Source organism: Metarhizium brunneum, chromosome 2 (genome assembly GCF_013426205.1).
Source record: "Metarhizium brunneum chromosome 2, complete sequence".
Taxonomy (NCBI): domain Eukaryota; kingdom Fungi; phylum Ascomycota; class Sordariomycetes; order Hypocreales; family Clavicipitaceae; genus Metarhizium; species Metarhizium brunneum.
In genome coordinates this window covers 1,376,343-1,395,007 of record NC_089423.1, presented here as the reverse complement: position 1 = coordinate 1,395,007, position 18,665 = coordinate 1,376,343, and the positions used below count along the sequence as shown (strand labels likewise).

At 51.7% G+C, this 18,665-nt stretch overlaps 2 protein-coding genes across 2 annotated transcripts; both read right to left on the bottom strand.

Annotated features, from left to right (window-relative positions):
• Positions 1-2,115: 2,115 nt before the first annotated feature.
• Glis3 (Zinc finger protein GLIS3) lies at positions 2,116-3,471 on the bottom strand (the record flags this gene model as incomplete). The annotated part of the gene is made up of 4 exons (XM_014687832.1): positions 2,116-2,956; positions 3,008-3,087; positions 3,144-3,335; positions 3,397-3,471. The coding sequence occupies 4 exons, from the start codon at positions 3,469-3,471 to the stop codon at positions 2,116-2,118; spliced, it is 1,188 nt and encodes a 395-aa protein (XP_014543318.1).
• A 9,706-nt stretch (positions 3,472-13,177) lies between these two features.
• On the bottom strand, positions 13,178-16,199 carry G6M90_00g033900 (uncharacterized protein; the record flags this gene model as incomplete). The annotated part of the gene is made up of 2 exons (XM_066130138.1): positions 13,178-13,309; positions 16,152-16,199. 2 exons carry the CDS (start codon positions 16,197-16,199, stop codon positions 13,178-13,180), a joined length of 180 nt encoding a protein of 59 aa, XP_065986286.1.
• Positions 16,200-18,665: the final 2,466 nt, after the last annotated feature.

Here is an 18,665-nt window from a genome sequence, read left to right as displayed (position 1 = left end):
TCCTTGGGCGCATTAGATCTGAGGATCGAGCATTAATGTAGATAACTTGGCGAAGTCGGATTACTCAGGCAACTAGCTCGATGTTTTGCGTATGTCGGCTGCCCCCGATACCATCTCGACCGTGCGTCGAATCTCTTCATTTTCCATGCCAGTGACGCTAGCGTGACGTTCTCACAAGACAAGGTATGAATAGCCAGGATTTCACTTCAGGGACCTGCAGAAAACGCTGCAGGTTGACCCTGCAGCATACAGGGCCAACCCAGAACTAGCGAACTAGCCAACAATCTCACAGCCAGCACCGGCATATCCATAGGTTAGCAATGGCAAATATTGCCGGTCAAGTGTCTTAGCACCTGGAACTAATATCAACTCAGTTTCATTTACAAGTGAATTTGATTCGGGTTTCTTTCTGTGCCTCTCTGTCTTAAGCAGGTCCCGACATGGTCTGGTTCCCATCTTAGCAAAGCCCTTTTTTTTTACGGTCCAGAAACTCGGTGTCGAGGCATTCAAAATATGAATTCCATCAATTCTTCAACAAAGTAATAATCTTCTTAGTCTGACCTACGCGAGGAACATAATCTTCCAAGGACAATAGACACGACGAACCATCAGTCCAGACCAGCAATGCACTGCGTTGTCCAACAACATTCCAAAGACTTCCCCAGACTTCATTTCAATTGCTTTACCAGTGGTACCAAGACCCAGTAAAGGCACCTGAAGTACGGTCTGACAGGGCAAATATTTCACTTGGAACCCTGAGTAGACATTAACCAATGCCTCTATGCGAATAAGAAATCGTTTGGATACCCTGACTAGTGTCGTCCTCGACATCAATATATGACGATGTAGTGGCTTCTATTCAATTTATGATGTTCGCTACAATGGAAAGTGCTCCTGTTCAACCAACTGGGCTAAGCGGATGGCATGCCAAGGGTGTGCTTGACAAGACAAACCAGAGACTTCTCACGGCGCAAAAGTGGTACCATGATACTAGCAAGCAGGGAATTGAATCAATTTGAATGCAAGCCAATGTTGGTTAATGTGGGTTGAAAGGGCAAATGAGATCCAGGATTGGGAAACGGATGTGAGGGATCATGGAAGGGTAAAAGCACCAATGCGATGCTCACACAAGAGCCCGTAAGCAACAATAATAGGCGATGCATTGCGGTGATTCAATATGCAGAGACAGCTAGCTGGGTGTGAATAAGAATGTTAAGTTGAAGTTACAGTAAAAGGCAATGCCTGCCTTGATACAAAAGGGGCGTCATGCGTGACAGAGTTGCCAGCTGGTAAGTAGAAAATGAGACAAAAAAAAGCACAGTTGGTAAAGAGCTTTTATACCAGTCCATAAAATATGCAGGCAGAAAGTACCGTCCAAAATAGACCGTAGAGATTATAGACACTTGCAACTCTGACTAGCATAAGCAAAATCCCTGGTTACGTTAACTTGTCAAGTAATATGACTAACCTTCGGGGCTCAGCTAGCCTTGTGCAAGTACTTTCGGTGAGATTGGACTACACAATGGAGAGAATCCACAACAGGAGGTCTGTAAGTCTCATATAATGTTTATGTGTTTATGTATTCAATTAAGTATGTTTAATAAGTACCTTGTATTTCGGATAGTACACGTACAATAAATATCATTTCATCCAACCTTTCATGATACAATGCTCATGCTGGTTTGAACCTCCCTATTCTCTTTATCATAATAAATGCCCTTCATCTATCTCCCTTTAACCCGCGCCAGTACCAAGTAATACCACGACCATGCGTTCGTTCTCAAGTAAAACACAAGGGAAAATAGCTAGAAGATGCACCGAAACTCGATAGCTCCAGGCAATCACCCAACATAATAAACAATAGATTGCCAGCGAAAGGGGCAAGAGGAATATGTAATAAAGTAAGTCGAAAAAAATCATTGGTTCTGTAGATCCCAAATGGTATATCCGCCCCAGAATTAATGCGAAATCAATTATAAGGTAGGTGCCGCCCATGTAAGAAAATATGTTGTGATTAGTTGTACAAGTGGTATATAATTTTTTGAAGTCCAGAGCCAGGAGTACACAAGATGACAGCGAGATGAATCACCGACCAGCAAGTTTGTGGTTCCGATTTCACATCGTCTCTACTCGAGAGCTAGGCAGTTGCATGGTAGGGTCGTCGAATTCGATCTTGGGACCGGAGTACATATCGTATACTCCAGAGCCATAAGCAGGAATTTGTCCGATCGTAGCTACCTCAACAGGAGACTGGTAGGGGTATCCCCATTCGTTTTCAGGCTGGGATCCTTGCGTCTGCGGCATCTGCTGAGCGTATGGAACCATGTTGTTTTGCGACTCGACTGAGGCGGCGTCCTGCAGGCTGTACGTAGGCGCAGCGGGAGGCTGATGAGTGTACATGCCGTCGTGTATAGCTGGGCTATGTCCGGATGCAGGAGAGAAGCTGGCTGGGCTGCTGCTAATAGAAGTCATGCTCCCGGCGCTATAGGTCATGTCAATGGCTGGCCGCTCGACGTGTTGTCGGGGAATGTGGTATGCATGAGGCACGTTCGTGTTCATCGTCGCAATGCCAGGGTTATTCTGGTCAATAACGTAGTATGCTTGCTGGGGCATGCCGGTAGGTCGATGAACGATCTGCATACCAGCATCTTGAGCGTGGTACTCATGGACTTCTGCGGGCATGCTGTGACGACTTCCCATCTGCTGGGACATGCCATACTGGTTTACATGATGACCAAAGTCGGCAAATGAGGCAGCTCGATGCATGGGATGGCTATGAGCCATAGCAGGATGAGTGATAGCTCCCTGCATGGGCCAACTCATCGTTTGGCCGGGCGTAGGAGGGGACTCGCCCATGTCTGATTCCGAGGTGCAATCGTCAAGCATATCGTTAGGGTGCAGGCCGCGTTGATGAGATCGTCGCTGGTGCTTGACCATTGTCGTCTTGCGACAGAAGCTGCTTCTATGGTCAGAATTAAGTCATTGCTACATTGCATTATCAACTCACCTCTTTAGGCATCCATCATGGGCGCATTTGTAGGGTCGCTTGCCGGTATGGATACGTCGGTGACGAGCAAGAGATGAAGACTGTGTGCAATGTAAGTAGGCTGCATGCAGGGCAAAGATGGACGGCCTGGACTGACGTCGGAGAAGCGCTTTCCACATCCAATATGTTGGCACTGGTGAGGCTTCTCGCCAGTATGTGTTCGGATGTGGACAGTCAAAGCACTGCGCTGAATAAAGCTCTTGCCGCAACCAGGTGTTGTGCAAGTGTAAGGCCTCTCATTTGTGTGAATTCGGTAGTGTCGTTGCAAGTCTGACTTGCGGTTGAAGCTCTGCCATACGCAGTAAGTAAAACGATGTTCGATAGCGAACGAGATGAAGAAGGTTACACACCTTGTTGCAAGATTCCCAGTCACACTGGAATGGGCGCGTCGTAGGCTCATATTCGACAAGCTCAAGTAGCTCCATTGTGTGAGACTGTGTTGTGTTTGGCTTGGAGGTGAGGTTGCGAGTGTCGCCGGTGAGAACAATGCCGGTTATACTGTTGTATCCTTCCAGACCTGCGCAGATCGTTCAAGGGCAGAATCGGTATGATGTCGTACACACAGGAGGGGAGGTAGTAGCAGGCGTGGTGACGTTGTGTTGTTAGGTGTAAAGGTGAGTAGAAGGACTGTGACGCATCCACAAGGAATGAATGTAATGGATGATGAATTCTAGTTGAGAAGGAAGGGAATGGATGGATGAACAGATTGATCAAGATGGGAGGATAGGTTGAGACGAAGGGGGGGAGATGTCTTCTTTTATGAATGTTCAGTAGAGCCAAAGCAATGTGAGCTCAAGGCTTGATGATATCAGTGGGTAGCAGGGCAGCGAGATGGAGATGATAAATATACATACAACGTATATATGATCGGAGACTAATGAGCAAGGATGAGGGAGTGGGCCGGGGGTGTGGTAGGGGTGAGGTCTGTCAAAAGTAGGAGCACCCAGATAGCTGTGGCTTTTGCAAGCAGACACTATGCGTGGGACTGTCGTTATTCGGGACAGGCCCAAGGACCCTGAAGACTAAGGGATTTGTGGACTTGTGGACTGCGGTACTCGACCTGCGCTCGGGCACGGGCAGGCCGGGATCTGCTTCACAACCGGCTAGATTAATGGCAAGACCAGATGCTGCAACGGACGGTACGGCGATCTCCACGGGGCAGGTTTGGGACAGTGCGTAGCGTGGGCAGAGACAGGTTGTAAGGTTTCGGAGGTCGAATGTGGTTTAGAGGGTGCCCCTTAGGCTTGTCTCTTCGGCCGTTGGTGGTCTGTAGTTGTGGAAGCTTGATAGACGGTCTGTCTCTGTGTGGTTCCGGCCCAAGATGAGATGCCTGCCCGGACACCGGTTCTAACTTTGCAACTGTCAACCGTCGATTCTCGAACCGTTGGACAAGCCAAACCAAAAGTTATCGGCGTTGCCTGGAACAGCTAGAACAGCACGAGGCTGGCTTGGGAAGAATGCGCCGTCCTCGTGGCCACGATATCCCCACTGTAGCTCAACGGGGAGGACCAGATGGAAGTGGAAATGGCTAACGTCAAACGAGGCTGCAAGTAGTTGTATTTAGAAGTCGAATGTTCAGTTGCCCGGAACTTTTGCAATTGGCCTTCGTTGCGAGTCGACAGATAAGCCAAGCTCAAGCTATGTGCACGGCCGACAACCAGCCCGAGGTTGAAATCCGCAGACAAGGCTTAACACTGTCCGTGATTGCTCAGCTGTAACAAATTGCGGTCGTAATTACGCCTGTTGTATATCAAGTGGGAGACAGGAGGCGTGCTAGAAGGCTCGGCAGCGAGAAGCAGAGAAGCGAGAGACACAGGTTCAACAGCACACATGGCGCAGGAGGGACGAGGCAAGAGAATGCTATATAATAATTACATCAATGAACATGGAGGACGGGGGCAATGAGACACCACACCAGAACAAACCCAGGCACGCAGGCTTTGTGGGCGGTTTTTGCAGGACAGAAGCAAAATTGGCCCTGATTTGGACGACGGAGGCGTGTGGGGTGTGCAATGGCTGGCTCTGGATGCACCGGGTGCCTGTGGTCGACATCGAGTCGTGGCCGCAGTAGTGGAAAGCAAAGGGAGCAACAGAATGAGGGTTTCTTTGCGGATGGCGGCATGGCGACGTCGTGCTTGGCGAAAGGGAGGCGGTTGAGCCGAGCAAGCCCTCTCGACAAGGACGTGTTATGGAGCATGTAAGTGATTGACTGACTTGATAGAGAGTTTGTGGCTCACATGGGTGGGGAGCCCTGCAGGACCACTTCCCGGAGGCCAGGGGCAAGAGCCGGGGTGGAGGAGTGCAGCCTAGCCCAAGGGAGTGGACCCAGTTCTGGGAGCGTGAGGTACGAGGAAGGAGCAGGGCGGGTACTTTGCCTCCAGAGGCGCAGAGGTACCGAAGAGCCGGAAGGAACCAGGCAGTGTGGCCTGCGCACTAACTTAGTGAGGGACCTGAGGGACTGGGGGACAAACCAAGGCCTTGCTATTTGCCAGGGTGCTCCTACCCAAATGCTCCAAGTTCCCACCCCAAGTAGGAGCCCCAACCAGCAACAGGGGTCATCGCATGGTGAAATATGACCAGAGAGACCACCAGCAACCAAGCAGGCTCCTCATGGCCCGGCAAAGCTTGCGAGCTCGAGAATCTGTCCTGCTAGTAGTCAATATTTCACGAATATCCCGGCTAGGCTGGGCCACACGTCTGATTATCCGGCCTGTCAGTCGGTGTTTGTCTGTAAGTACCTATCTCTGCCTCCATCTCTCTCGCCTTATACCATTATACCACAGGGCCTTCCGAAGCAGAAATGCACATACACCTTCTCTGCAAGAATTACTTACTTTATGCAATTGGTAAATATACCCCCATCCGTATTAAGAAATTGAATGCACAGAGTACGTGCCTAGGAAGTAAGCGGCTAGCCATATGCCAGGTACGTACCGTAACATCTTGTGTGCCGATTGGCCCACTGACAGACTGCCCAAGTAACTTTAGCCACGCCACACCAAGCAAACACAATCAAAGCAAGATACTACCTGCTATGTACGCAGCATGCTTTTACTTGTTGCTTTGAAAGCGATGCTACGGTATCATCCACTTGCTTTTTCTTTTTGACAATATCTGGGATAAATAACCAAGAAATGATCCGCCGTTTGAACTACAACAACACTAGGAGCCTTGCGATAGCCGAGCTGCGAGCACATCGCCGGGCTCTCGAATCCACCGAGAGCAATGGCAAGGGTGGAACTGTACGCAATGGGAGGGGGGCGTTCGCTCCTTAGACAACAGGACCACGACCTCCAGAGACAGACAATGAGCACGCAGAGATCAGAGGTGTTGGGATAGCCTAGCCACAGCCTCTCAAGGAAAGAAGAAAATAAAACACACGCCAAGCAACTGCCGCCAGCTAACAATACATACGTATGTACATACATATGTACATGTGTTTCCCTGTGCTGAGAAAAGCCAGCAGCTAACCAAATGCAACAGTCAATGAAACCGCATGGCAAAGCCCGTTGGGGCCATGGACTGGCTTCATCAAGCGAAGCACCCAACTACGCCTGTCGTCGCCGAGTTAGTCGGAATGACGGTCTCAGTGCCATTGCCGGCCTAGCGACCGGCTCTGAATTGTCTCCGCTCCGTTGGTCATCAAGTTGGTTTATCTTCGGGTTCAACGTGGCAATACTACTCCTACTACTACCTCGCCACGTAACAGCCGGGAACCCAGCAAACGGGTAGACTGGGCGGCCGGATGCCACTCTCACACTCTCAACGGCGTTCAAGACACGCGTACCGCACCTGGTCTCGAGCTGCCGCATCCCCAATGTTCCGATTTTCAAAACCACTGCACCAACAGCACGAACAGGTGCAGCGGCACCTTCCGCTGGCTCCCCATGGGCAATACCACGTCTGCTCAAGCAGTACCATCTTAGGACTAGTCGCGATACTCCGTAATCCCGTCTAGGCAATGGGTGGCTCCCGGTGGTGCACAATTCTGACTGGCTCTTGTCCTGCCGCGTCTGCTGCATCTCTCCTGCATGTGCTAGCTATACCAGGGGTTGTCTCTCTGCAAGTGCCTCTGGTACGGAGTACGAAGTATGGAGTGCAGACAGGGCCTGATTCTCTAAAGGTGAGATTGACTCCTCTGGATGAGAGTGGTATGCGGGGTGATTGAGAGAGCATCGCAGAAACTACCAGTTATTATCAAGAAAAGATAGTGAAGGTGGAGACGCCCCATACCACTGGAGAACGTGCTATCGTCCAACTGATGGCAGCTGACAATCTCTCCATAATATTCCCGCTGCCGTACGGAGTAGTGAGATGCTCAATTGGCAATTGGCAGGGTCAGCCTGGGCACGGAGCTGCGTCGAGCTTCAGGTGGAAGGGGGCACGAGCTAGCCAGCTTCTACAGTTCACCGACTTCAAGACTCGAGGAACCGTTGGGGCTAAACACTGGAGCGTATGTGACCGAAATATCAAGACAGAAACTGAACAGCCACCGCTGCGCCCGTATTAGAGCTCTCGGCGGCGCTGGTACTACCACAGCGCCGATGCCCTCGTCCCGTACTGGCGGTGCGGCCTACTGAGTTCATCACCCGCAGCAATTTGTTGTCTTGGACTCGGTACGAAACACAGAGGGTAGCTCCCGAAATGCAAGTTCGTGACTCGAGCAACCGCTGGACCTGCAGCCTAATGACGCTAGTACCTGCAATCGAGCGTTCGCCGTGTCGCCAAACACCAATCCAGGCCACGCCAATTAGGTTTGCATGTGGCCGACTGGTCATGTTGTGATTGCTTGTTTTATCTAAATTTCACTGCGAAGTGCAGCATGCAGGAGAACAATGGCGAGCTTTCAGGAATGGAGCCCCTATGGTGCTGATGGGGAGTGGAAATCTATCCATCTGGCCATCCAACAAGTTGCACCAATTCTTTACAACGTACGGAGTACAACGTCAGCCCAAAACCGTGGCATCTTCGTAATGAGACGGTTGTCAGCTCGCAAACCGCAGCAGGAGGGCCAAGGCCATGTCTTGGGTTGTGTCTGTCAAACATTTCCCATTGCTTCACACCGGTTTGACACTGGCTCCTCACCACTTAATAGTATGCTATTTCAGGGTCATATCTTGGCGATCAAGTCTGCGTGTGCTTCGGCCTGAATGCATCACCTAGGCCAGCGGCACAAGAGACAGGCCGCTGAAAAGCTTATTTGCTTGCAGAGACACGTCGATACGGAATAGCGCCATGTTGCTTACACCTCCGACTGGTTTGACGTCTGGAGCCCGGCTCAAGCGCGACTATGGCGGCATCGGAAAAACAGGGCACCGGTCCCTTCGCCTCTGGTGTTGCTTGCGGTCTATCAGTGATATTTGTCATTTGGGCCGACGGCGATTGAATGACAACCCAAGATGGGAGACAAAGCTGGTAGCCCGGCATGCAGTTTGGCGCACGCCATTGGAACCAGGGGACTACGACATTGAGTGTCATCAAATGGCGTCTACAATCGACGACCGTCCTGGTCATTTGATCTTGGGCTGTTCGGCATTCGTCTCTGTGTCTCTTTCACCCTGTCCAAGTGCGCTGCACCAGCTCCAGGCCTCCAGCCCCCCCCCCGGCTTAAGGCCCCATGTCTAGACGATCATGTCTGCCACAAACCCCTGTCCGGTAGCCACATATCCCGAAGGGCAGCCGTTGCTGCTCCATGCTCACGAATTTGACAGGGCGATCAGCTTTGATTTGCGAAATGGAAATTGCAAATTGCAGTGCCGCATCGGCTCAAGACACAGCCTTTCGCGTATACTCCCTAGAATGGGTATAAAGCGGTTTTTTTTTAGAAAACAATTCCTCGAAAAGAAACACGTCACAACCAGGCCAGGTTCCAGAACGGCAAGATTACAACGGGTACCCAATCAGGTGGCAACGTGAGCACTGCTTTCGATGCTCACTGTCAATGTTTCCTTGGACCAGCGGACGACACGCGGCAAACTGTCTGATGTAGGAGGCGAGGTATCCAAGTACCTCTGACTATGCCAACGGGGGTTAGAGAGCTATGTAGTTTGCATGGACCGGAGTTCTCGGTTGGCCTGGCTAGTGCTACCAGTGCTGCACCTCGAGTCGTTCCCGCTGATGAATCGAGAGACGATCTTTCCCGCTTGGACTCTCAGACTCGGTTGGATAGAAGAAGCCTTATTTATCCATTCAGCAGGGCCAGGTCGTTTGACAGAAACTTGACAGGCGGCCAGCCTGCTGCCATGTACGAGCTTTGACTTTGCACCACCGAAACGAACCCAGACGATTAGGGTACTTTGTACGTAGCGAATATCAAGTACAAACCCCGCAAGAGGCCAAGATGCAAAAGATACCTACCTAGGTAGGTAGATGGCAATGTGCATTACTCTGTTAAGAGTGGTCCGTATCTCCAACATTTTGCCTCTATTGGTTGACCCTCTCGGCCGGCGTGTCCTCCAAGTGCAGCACACGGCACTAAGGATTGTACATGAGGCTGTGGCAAAGTACCAGACCAGACATACTTGGTAGACGGTGACTGTTTCTCAGTTAGCGGCCGGTCACCTTGGCCTGACTCGCTTCTGCCCAGGGCTAGTCAAGACTCCACGAAAGAATACCGTGGAAGGCGATGCCTTGCCTAGCTCAAGCTAGATGAGCCTTGGTGGTCCTCTTAACTCCGTTTCGTCACTACGAACAAGGATATGACACATGCGGAGGTTTCTTACGTCGCCTGTAGTGATGTTATGTTTGCAGCCTGTCGGTGCCAGACGATGATTGTATGTACATGATGCAAATGCACTGCGGAGTAGTACAGTGGTCATAAATGACTTTGTCTCCTCCTGCCTCATTAAGGCGAAAGCTGCGAGGCGCGAGGGGGCCTTGTTCAGTTGAAACACGATAGATTCTAAAGTTGAGCTCAGTTTATTGTCTGAGCAGGGTTTCAATGGAGGGATTGTTCTAAATTAGTTGCCCGTGCTCGCTTCTATTACTAGCACTATCTTTGCTCCCAAGGCAAAGGATGTTTCTGATAAACAGGTCTCGCCTAGAAAGGTCTTAGATTTTGATGAAATGGAAGGTTGTTTGGAAGGGGGTCAAGGGCAAGGGCATGGGGACATGACATGGAGGGAGGCGCCAACGACGACGATGGTTCATCCGCTTCGTCCATGTCGTCTTGAAGCTTGGACCTTGGGCTGGCACGAGGCCTCGCCTCCCCGCAGAGATTCGAAACTGGTGGCCCTTCTTCCCTGGCTGAAGGCTGGCTGGCTTTTCGTCAGAGGCGCACTCTGGGACCAGTCAGCTTGCTGACTGGCCGTCGGCGCACTCGTCTGTCTTGCGAGTCGGCCGAGACAGCATTGTTATGGTAGATGGGCGATGACGATCTTCTGGATTGCCTTTCCAGACGGTTACACAGGGCGAGTCCCAGTGCCGACAAAGCTTCTCACACCCTGGGATGTTCGATACTTGGCCTCCGGGCTCATGGTTCGGCAGATGGCCTGGCACCAAAGCCATTGGCCTCTTTGCGCTGGATTCCGTGGTGCAATCCGACACTATCACGACGGTGTCGATGCCGGCGCAGCCACCGGGCAGGAACCGCGTGGGATGATGCAGAGTGCAAGTGGCCGGCGACACGTCAGTCGAACCAAGGAGTGTTTGTTTTCTAGACGCGAGACGCGAGACGAGAGATGCCGTACTCGGGACAATTGGCAAAATAGGCCCCGGCACAAAGTTGGCGGAATACGGGTAGCGAAGCCGGCGGAGGAGCATGGAGGACATGGAGGACATGGAGGGCACTTTGAAATTCATGCACCATCGGGCCTTGCCTGTCTGCTCATGCAGCATGCCATGGCCCATGGGCGCACTCTGCGATGCGCTTCAACGCCGCGAACTAACTGTCCTTTGCCTAGACGCATCGTCGTGCCTTGGCTGCTGCCAGTCCACCAGAGCAAAAGACTTTACGATGCGGCACTGCACCCTGCGATGCGCTTTCGAAAGAAGGGGGGGGCCTGTTGACGGGCAGCTTTCCCGGCGTCCAAGTGCATGCATGCATGGTGGCTGACACGGAAGGGCACAATTGGACAGGCAATACTCCGTACGGAGTCACTAGCCTGGGCCTGCTTGAATGCTTCTTCCCTCTCGTTTTTTTTTCTCGTCACGGGGTCATGCGCAGCTGCGACACTAATAGATGGTGACGGGTTGGATGTATGTACATACATGCGTTACTGTGTCTCTGAATCGTCCAAGGTTGCCCGGCCGCTTCCTTGTCGATATCACCGTTGGCCCAGACAATGCAAGCTGTCACTACCAGAGTGCCATTGCAGGAACGGACTCCCGGAGCATTCAATGCTCTTGGCGGACCGCTCCGGCCTGCTGATGGGATTTATGTTTAGAAACAGGGTCTCCGTGGCCGATTGTGAAGATTCCGGGGCTTGGCCAACTCGGCGTATTGCCCCGAGCAGGCCCAGCCCGTTCTCTCGCCCTTCTCACCGTCGGCCACTTTAACAAGGCAGGAGGACCCAGTTGCCCATTCCCGTATTCGAGGCATCGCGTCAAGCCCGTCAAGGCTGAGGGAGGGAAGGGGGGAATCGGCCCACCATTCGACCTAGTGGGAAAAGGCCAAGAGGTGATTAGGTTTTGAGCACCCCTGAATGGGTTTCCAGGACCAGGTTGATGGGTCATTGGCTCTCCAGGTGCTAGGATTGAGGATCAACGGCAAGGTTTTTCCTTCTTCGGTTGTTTATGGGTCGACGGCCGGTTAAGCTCCCAAGGCCCTGTTTATCCTGTCTCGCCTAGGGCCATGGCAGAGAAAAATGACGGCAATGATCCAATCGGCAGCCGACCACCAGAGAAGAGATGTACTGTATTATCTCTGCGCTCTTGAAACCCTCGCCAGACAAGCTGGCAGCACGTCATGGTAAAGTCAAAAAGAAAAGAGGCATAGTGCGGACTCAAACCAGGCCCATGCCTTTCTCGTCCTTGCCAAAGTACGAACCACTATGAAAAAAACATAAAACAAAATAAGATAAAAAAACTTAAACCAGGGGTGCAAAAAGGCAATCTCGAGAGAGACGAGTAGTCCCTCTCTCTGACAAGCCTTGACCCTGACGATTTTCCGTGGGCCTTTTTCCTCTGCCTTCCGACCTCCGCTCAACTTACATGTGGCATCCCCTCTCGAGCAGTGGAGCAGAAACGTCGACCCAGAACGGGAAAACCGTTTGGGAGGCAAGAAGCCGGGGGTGGCTAGAAACGGACGCCGGTCTCGTCTCAGGACGCGCAGCCTCGGGCACGCGCTAAGATGGACTTTTTTTTTTGTCCATCTCGCTATTTGCCAGTTTTCCTCCGTCTATCTGCCTGCCTTTGATCAACACGGCCCCAAGATGGCGCTAAAAAAAAACAATTCGTCAATCATGCGTCTGTTTCCATGTACTTTGTTTCCTTGGGGATACTATTCGTGCTGTGGCGGGTCACAGGTAGTACATACACCCACCCCGGCCACGCCAAACAGCCGATAGGGAAACGGCACTTTGGGCAGACCCATTGGATGTAGTAATTTCGTCCTTGCAGCAGATCGGGCTGGTAAAATTAACACACCCCATCGGGCAATATGGGGAGAGGTGGTCTTGATCAAATACCGGGTACCAGAATAAGACGTCGACTTGTACATATGTATGTACTACTTACTTGGGTAGGATGCCTCCGCTTTTTGGCAGAGTCGTTGAAACATTTCTTGTCCAAGTAGGGAGTAGTGCTAGTAGTATTCGAGGACTCGGTACGTGATGCCACGCGACGTAATCTTGTCGCACAGAGAAGCAACAGCCATGCCGTGGGCACACTGCATCACGCGGGGGGGCCAACGTATGCTGTGCATAGAGAATGAAATTGGGCATCGCATTCGCTCCCAAGGCGGCAGGCAAAAACGACTGGCACGGCTCAACGCCATGGCAAGCCACTGCTCATCTTTTGCCCAAAGGACTCCGTACCACGTTGCCGTACGATGTCTAGACGGAGTCGAAAGAGGCGCCCCGCGTTTGTCTCCAAGGTTGTATTTTTTTTTCTGTCCGTTTGCTAAGTGGTCTCTCTCGTTTAGTCAGCCCGCCTAGGCGAATCTTTTCGGAGCCAGTGGCCCCAGGGCTCCAGTTAGTTTCGATCCGGAGTTAAACCCAGAGTCTGATTCGCAGTGGAGATGATGGGGTTGCGTTCTTTGGTGCCTCTCGGAACGAGATATGGCTGGATGTGCGCCCAGAAGAGGGCCATGGGAATGCCGAAACTCTAACGATTCACGTGAGTGAACTGAGGGGCAGAGACGGAACATTGAAGAGAAATATGGGTACGGACTCAGACAAGTCTCCGAGATGCAGGAGAGAAGAAGTAGAAGAAAAAAAGATGTCGTGATACAGACCGTTCTAGCTCTCAAGCCAACTGAAACGGCTGATTTTTTTGTTTTTTTTGCTCCGTCTCCTCGGCCCTCGCCGACGTGGGGAACGTGGCCGAGTAACACAGGTGGAAACCCATCCAGTATTCACCTGAGATGCTCCGTCCATGGACAAACTTTAAACATGATGATGAACAATACCACGACATGCCAACAACGGCGACGAACAGCCAACAGGATCTATTCATGGCAGAACTAAAGAAAAGGGGGCACTACGCAACAAGACAGACAAAGAGCCAATACCAAAGACTGTAAATAAACAGTGTCGTTGAAGTTAAAAAAAATAATAATAAAGTAAAATCCCACAGGCACCATGGTTCGGGTTTGGCAGAGAAGCATCACCGGAAACCCGGCTGGCATAAACACCAAGAGGACATTTCCCTCCGGCCGACAAGAAATCGTCCACCGGGTTCCCATCGCCACGCGACGCCGCAGATAACCAAATCATCTCAATCAGGCACTCCGTAAGCGATTAAAAAAAAAAAAAGGCCGACGGTCAACTCGCGCGGGTAATTACCCCAGCGCGGACTCCGTACGGCCGCACGTATTGCAAGACATGGCAATCTCAGCGAGACCCCATTTCCACACGAGAAGGCGAGAGCACACAGCACAGGGAACCACTCACCTGGAACGCGCTAGGCGGCTACGGGCCAACTGGCCAATCACGCGGGGCTGGCCAAACGACTTGCACTTTGCACTTTGCACTTGTATGAACTTGCACTTGCACTTTGTTTGCACGTGGCCGACCCAGATGCCATGCTAGCAGCGTTGCAAAAGTGAAGTAATTTGGAAAAGAAGAAAAAAGTAATAAAAAATACACTACAAAAGCTGGGATAAATACGGCCGTTGGCTAGCGGGAAGCTACTACATGTACATACCTACGCGAACATTGAAAGCAGACTTGCACCCACGACGCCGCGACTAGGTTCCGTTCCGTCGTCTTGCCATGTGGTTGCTGTCTCAGTGCTGGCACTTGCTACACCACAGACAATGATCTTCCGGCAGTGACATGGCCGCACGGCCCGGTACAAGGAACCTGGTGTTTTCTTTGCTTTTCTCTTTCTTCTTCTTTTCTTCCTTCAAGTACTGCTACCAGTACTAGTAGCACATACTAATTTACTTTGCTTTAATCGTTCCCACACTTCGTTTTGCCCCCCGTTTGCTGCCGCGACACGCGCCTGTTTCCTAGTTTGGGGTTTGCGACGATTGGATCGCGCTTTAGAGTGCGGATGACGTTTGAGATGATGGGAGGGGACGAGCACAAAACCAAAACCCGTCCTTGCCTGTGTTGGGGGCAATGTGGTCTGATTCTAGCATTGACAGAGAGGCCGTGGGTTGATGTGTTTTTTTTAGTCTCGTTCGTTGCTTGATGAGCCAGGCAGCTAGGCAAGTGGCTTGGTTTTTGGCGCAACGTCATGAGCATCTGTTCAACTTGAGACGAAGAGAGTCACGGCGGGGGGGGGCGCGGTTTCGGGCAGGAGGGGCCCCGTCGGTAAGGGGGCCGTGGTTTAACAAGTTGCGTGAGCAATCCAGAGTATATTCATCTATTCCGTATCAGAAGATAAGACATGTTCGAACTTGCTGCTTGGGACTGGGGACTGGGGACGCCGTTTTGCCAGCCGGCGCAGGAAAGCCACCCACCCCAAAGATGGCCGACTTCCTACACCTACGTCACTTACATGCCAGGGCTGCGGCAACCGGGGGAGGGGGCTATGCCATATAGCGGAAACGAAGAGAAAGAGAACGCGTCGCGTTACGGCACACCTATCCAGGGCAGGAAAAGGCATCAAACGACTTTCCGAAAAAGATCAGGTCCGGCCCAGCTCCGCGAGTGGCCTCAAGCCATGGCCTGTGGGACAGACGATAAAGCCCAGCTTCGGCGTTTGTGGCTCATCGGCCAACCTAAGTACCACACAAATACCGAGAAACTAGCAGCCTACGCCGCCGCTTGCTTCAAGCCGTTAGAGACAGCCACAGCAAGCCAACGCCGCCGCTGCCCTAGAGAAACATGGCCCCAATATGTAGCATATCAGGCACCGTCATCCATGCATACAGTCGTTCTGTATGCACCTATGTATGTATGTATGTATGTACTCCGTATGTACATACATACGCATATGGAGTAAAGTAGCACCGAGTAGTTGCTCATCACTGGCTCTTCTCCACAGTGAGCAAGATTTCCCACTAGGAGGCATCATCAACTGTCGGCAGTCGACGACGACGTGCCATCCATGCTTCCCCACTTTGTGCCTGTATTGTGTCTGTCTGTACCGAGTACAGTATGCGTGTTTGTTTTGTTTGCATGCATGGGTGTCTTGGGCTGCCTTTTGCGGCTGCCAGTCATGGCTGGTGCGGGCAAGGGAGCATACTGGCGGACCGGACCCCAACAGCAGTTTGCTCTGTATCCTACTTGGGCGGTTAGGGTCGTTCTTCACAGCCCAGTTTGGCATTTTCGCGTGGATTCCCGCTGTTTCCGGCCTTGCCAGATGGACAAGGTTACGGGGATAATGACTGGGGTCATGGACTATAGCCTGGTCATTGGCGGGTCTTTGGTAAAGGTCCCTTCCATCTGGACCTAATTTGGGCCGTTATACGGATCACCAAGGGTGCCAAAAGAACGGTTGAGACTCACTCTTGGTCAATGTCGACATGACTTCTTGATGGGGAATTGTGGCGTACCGAATGGTGGCTTTCGTCTACCGCTAGCCGCAACGTCTCCTGTTGCATTTTGGAGATGCAAAGACGGGCATGCAGACAATGTATATACATTAATTGTATGTACATCTGCGAGAACGCATCGAGTGTAACCCCATGTTCCAGTCGAAGCCATGCAGGGATCCGGGGTCAGGGGAAAGCAGCCGCAAGATGGCAGGCAATGTCGAGGAGAGGTTGTGACCCTGTATGTATGTACATGTATGTATGTACATACAGTATGGTTGCAGCACGGCATGTGACAATCGACAATTAGAGGGGGTCCTGTTGGCCTTGTGGTGTTTGTACATATGAGTGTTTGTGGTGACGATAGCCAAAAAGAGGAGAGGCCAGTCCCCGGAACCTGGCATTGGCCCATCACGAGCGGAAGCATCATCATCTGCTACGGCCGATGCGGACCAGGGATCTGCACGGCAGCGAGCAGGCATGCTGAGTCGTGTTCCTTCACAGATGCTTGCCGAACCCGTACCGGATAGATCATGATAGGCAAAGAGCGACAATGCTACCTCCGAGAGCATGTCACCATGCTTGGCAGATGATGCATTATGACCGCTGGTAAACACACCGTCATGTCATTTCAACGTCGTGCCATGATAGGACAAGGAGAGAATAGCGTCCTTTGTTTTTATCCCTCTTTGTCTCGCTGTACCCCAGAGTGCCTCCCTCGGGGGGCAAAATAGCCAAGCCGACCGGCGCCGTGAGTTGGCGCAGACTAGCAATAACCATTGCCACCCTTTTCCCACGCGACGTAGCTTATCAGAAGATTATCAAGCCTGCCAGTTGGTAGGGTTGCGATCCAGCTCGGCCGACTCGACATTGCAAGACGGAGGACGGCTCCATGGTCTTCTTCCGTTCGCCGTGGAGCTTGCTGGTACGGAAGAGGCTGCTCGGCACAAGTGTTCAAGCTTGTCATTGATCCTGTGCAAGGTTACTTTTTCTTCAAGCCTGTCATTCTCCCATTGCGACATGCCTGGTCCGCGTGTTTCCACCTCCGTCCAGCTGGGACTCGGTAGGGCTGCCTATGTTTGACCCCGTCGGCTTAGCCCATTCTGCCCTCAGACGCCGAAAAGAGTGATGCAGACCAGATGCAGAATTATTGTTTCTGCACGAGACGCACTACTCTGCGTTCGCACCACCGCAACCCTGCGTCCCCCAGCGCTCGCCAACACCCTTTCGTCGCCAGGGGCCCCGTTTCAGGGCACAGAGGATCCTATTTTAAGGAGGGTGTGTGAGTGACGGCTGTCAGAACACATAGGTCGAAATCACGGACCCCGTCAAGAGAGGCCCATCAATATTCAAAGATGTGAATTGGTGCTGTGGGGAGCGGGTATTCTCCCAAGACTCACTTGACTCCAAAGTTCAGTCTGGCTCTGAACCCAGAGTATGATGCTTCAACAGTGTCGCCCATTCAAACTTGGAATAACGAATGCAGGCTTGCCAGCCACTAGCTCAGTTGGAAACTCCCTAGACCCTGCGGTATCGACGGGCCAGTTGTGCTGGTAAAGCCCACCTTCGGCCTGCTAGTTCTTCCGGTGTGCGGACATTGCCAATCTTGAAACCTTGTTACCCACCAACAGGCCTGTTCCTGGTGCTAGACAAGAAGTCCACCGGAGGGTGTTGTCTCCTCTGCGGGCTTGTGGGCTTTCTGGGGGTTAGAGCAGTGTGGTTTCGAGGCGATTGCGATGAGATGCGATGCGATGACAAGCGGTGGAGTGTACAACGTCGATCCGGGCCAAGTTATCTCTGCCTACTAAGTGCCTAAGTATGTGCTTAGGTAGTGGTTACCCCATGTCGCTTCGTCAGATTAGTACTACTACTAGTAGTTTCCTCCTAATGCCCGCTGTCACAGCTACTATTCTTGGGTACGTACCTAGGTACTTAGGCAGGTAACAACAGGCACCCTGATGGACAGCCAGATCCACCGCATACTGGCAGCTGCTGATCAGGGAAGTTGAACCATCAAATTTAGGAAGGAATCATGTGAAGCTGCTTCGTTTTGGATCATACTTGACATACACACAAGTCCTGTTCGCTTTAGTCGGATGTTGAGACTCCGCCACTCAATTGACCTTGAACGTCACCACTCTCTATCGGCTTTTATTTTGAAGTTGAACCGCGGACGTTGATTTAGTATCTTGTATTTTCTCCCTTGCCTTTGGTGGGTAATGCAGCTGGGTTCCGGGATCAACACACGAAGGAGTTTTCCTAATAGCCCCAAAGCACCAACTAATGAGCCTCCAAATGAGAAAATAAGGTATGTACATGGCCCGGAAGGCGACCGATCATGAAAATTCCTCTGGATCGCATTGGCTCACGATGCTATAGATGGCGATAACCATTGGCGCCAGGACGAACATTTCAGGTGGTTTATAAATACAACATTGGCAAATGCCTAGTATCGCAATTGCATGTGCTTAACAGGTGCGACTATAGGTCAGGATCGGACTGACAACCCCCACGTGGCTTCGCGGTTTGGGCACA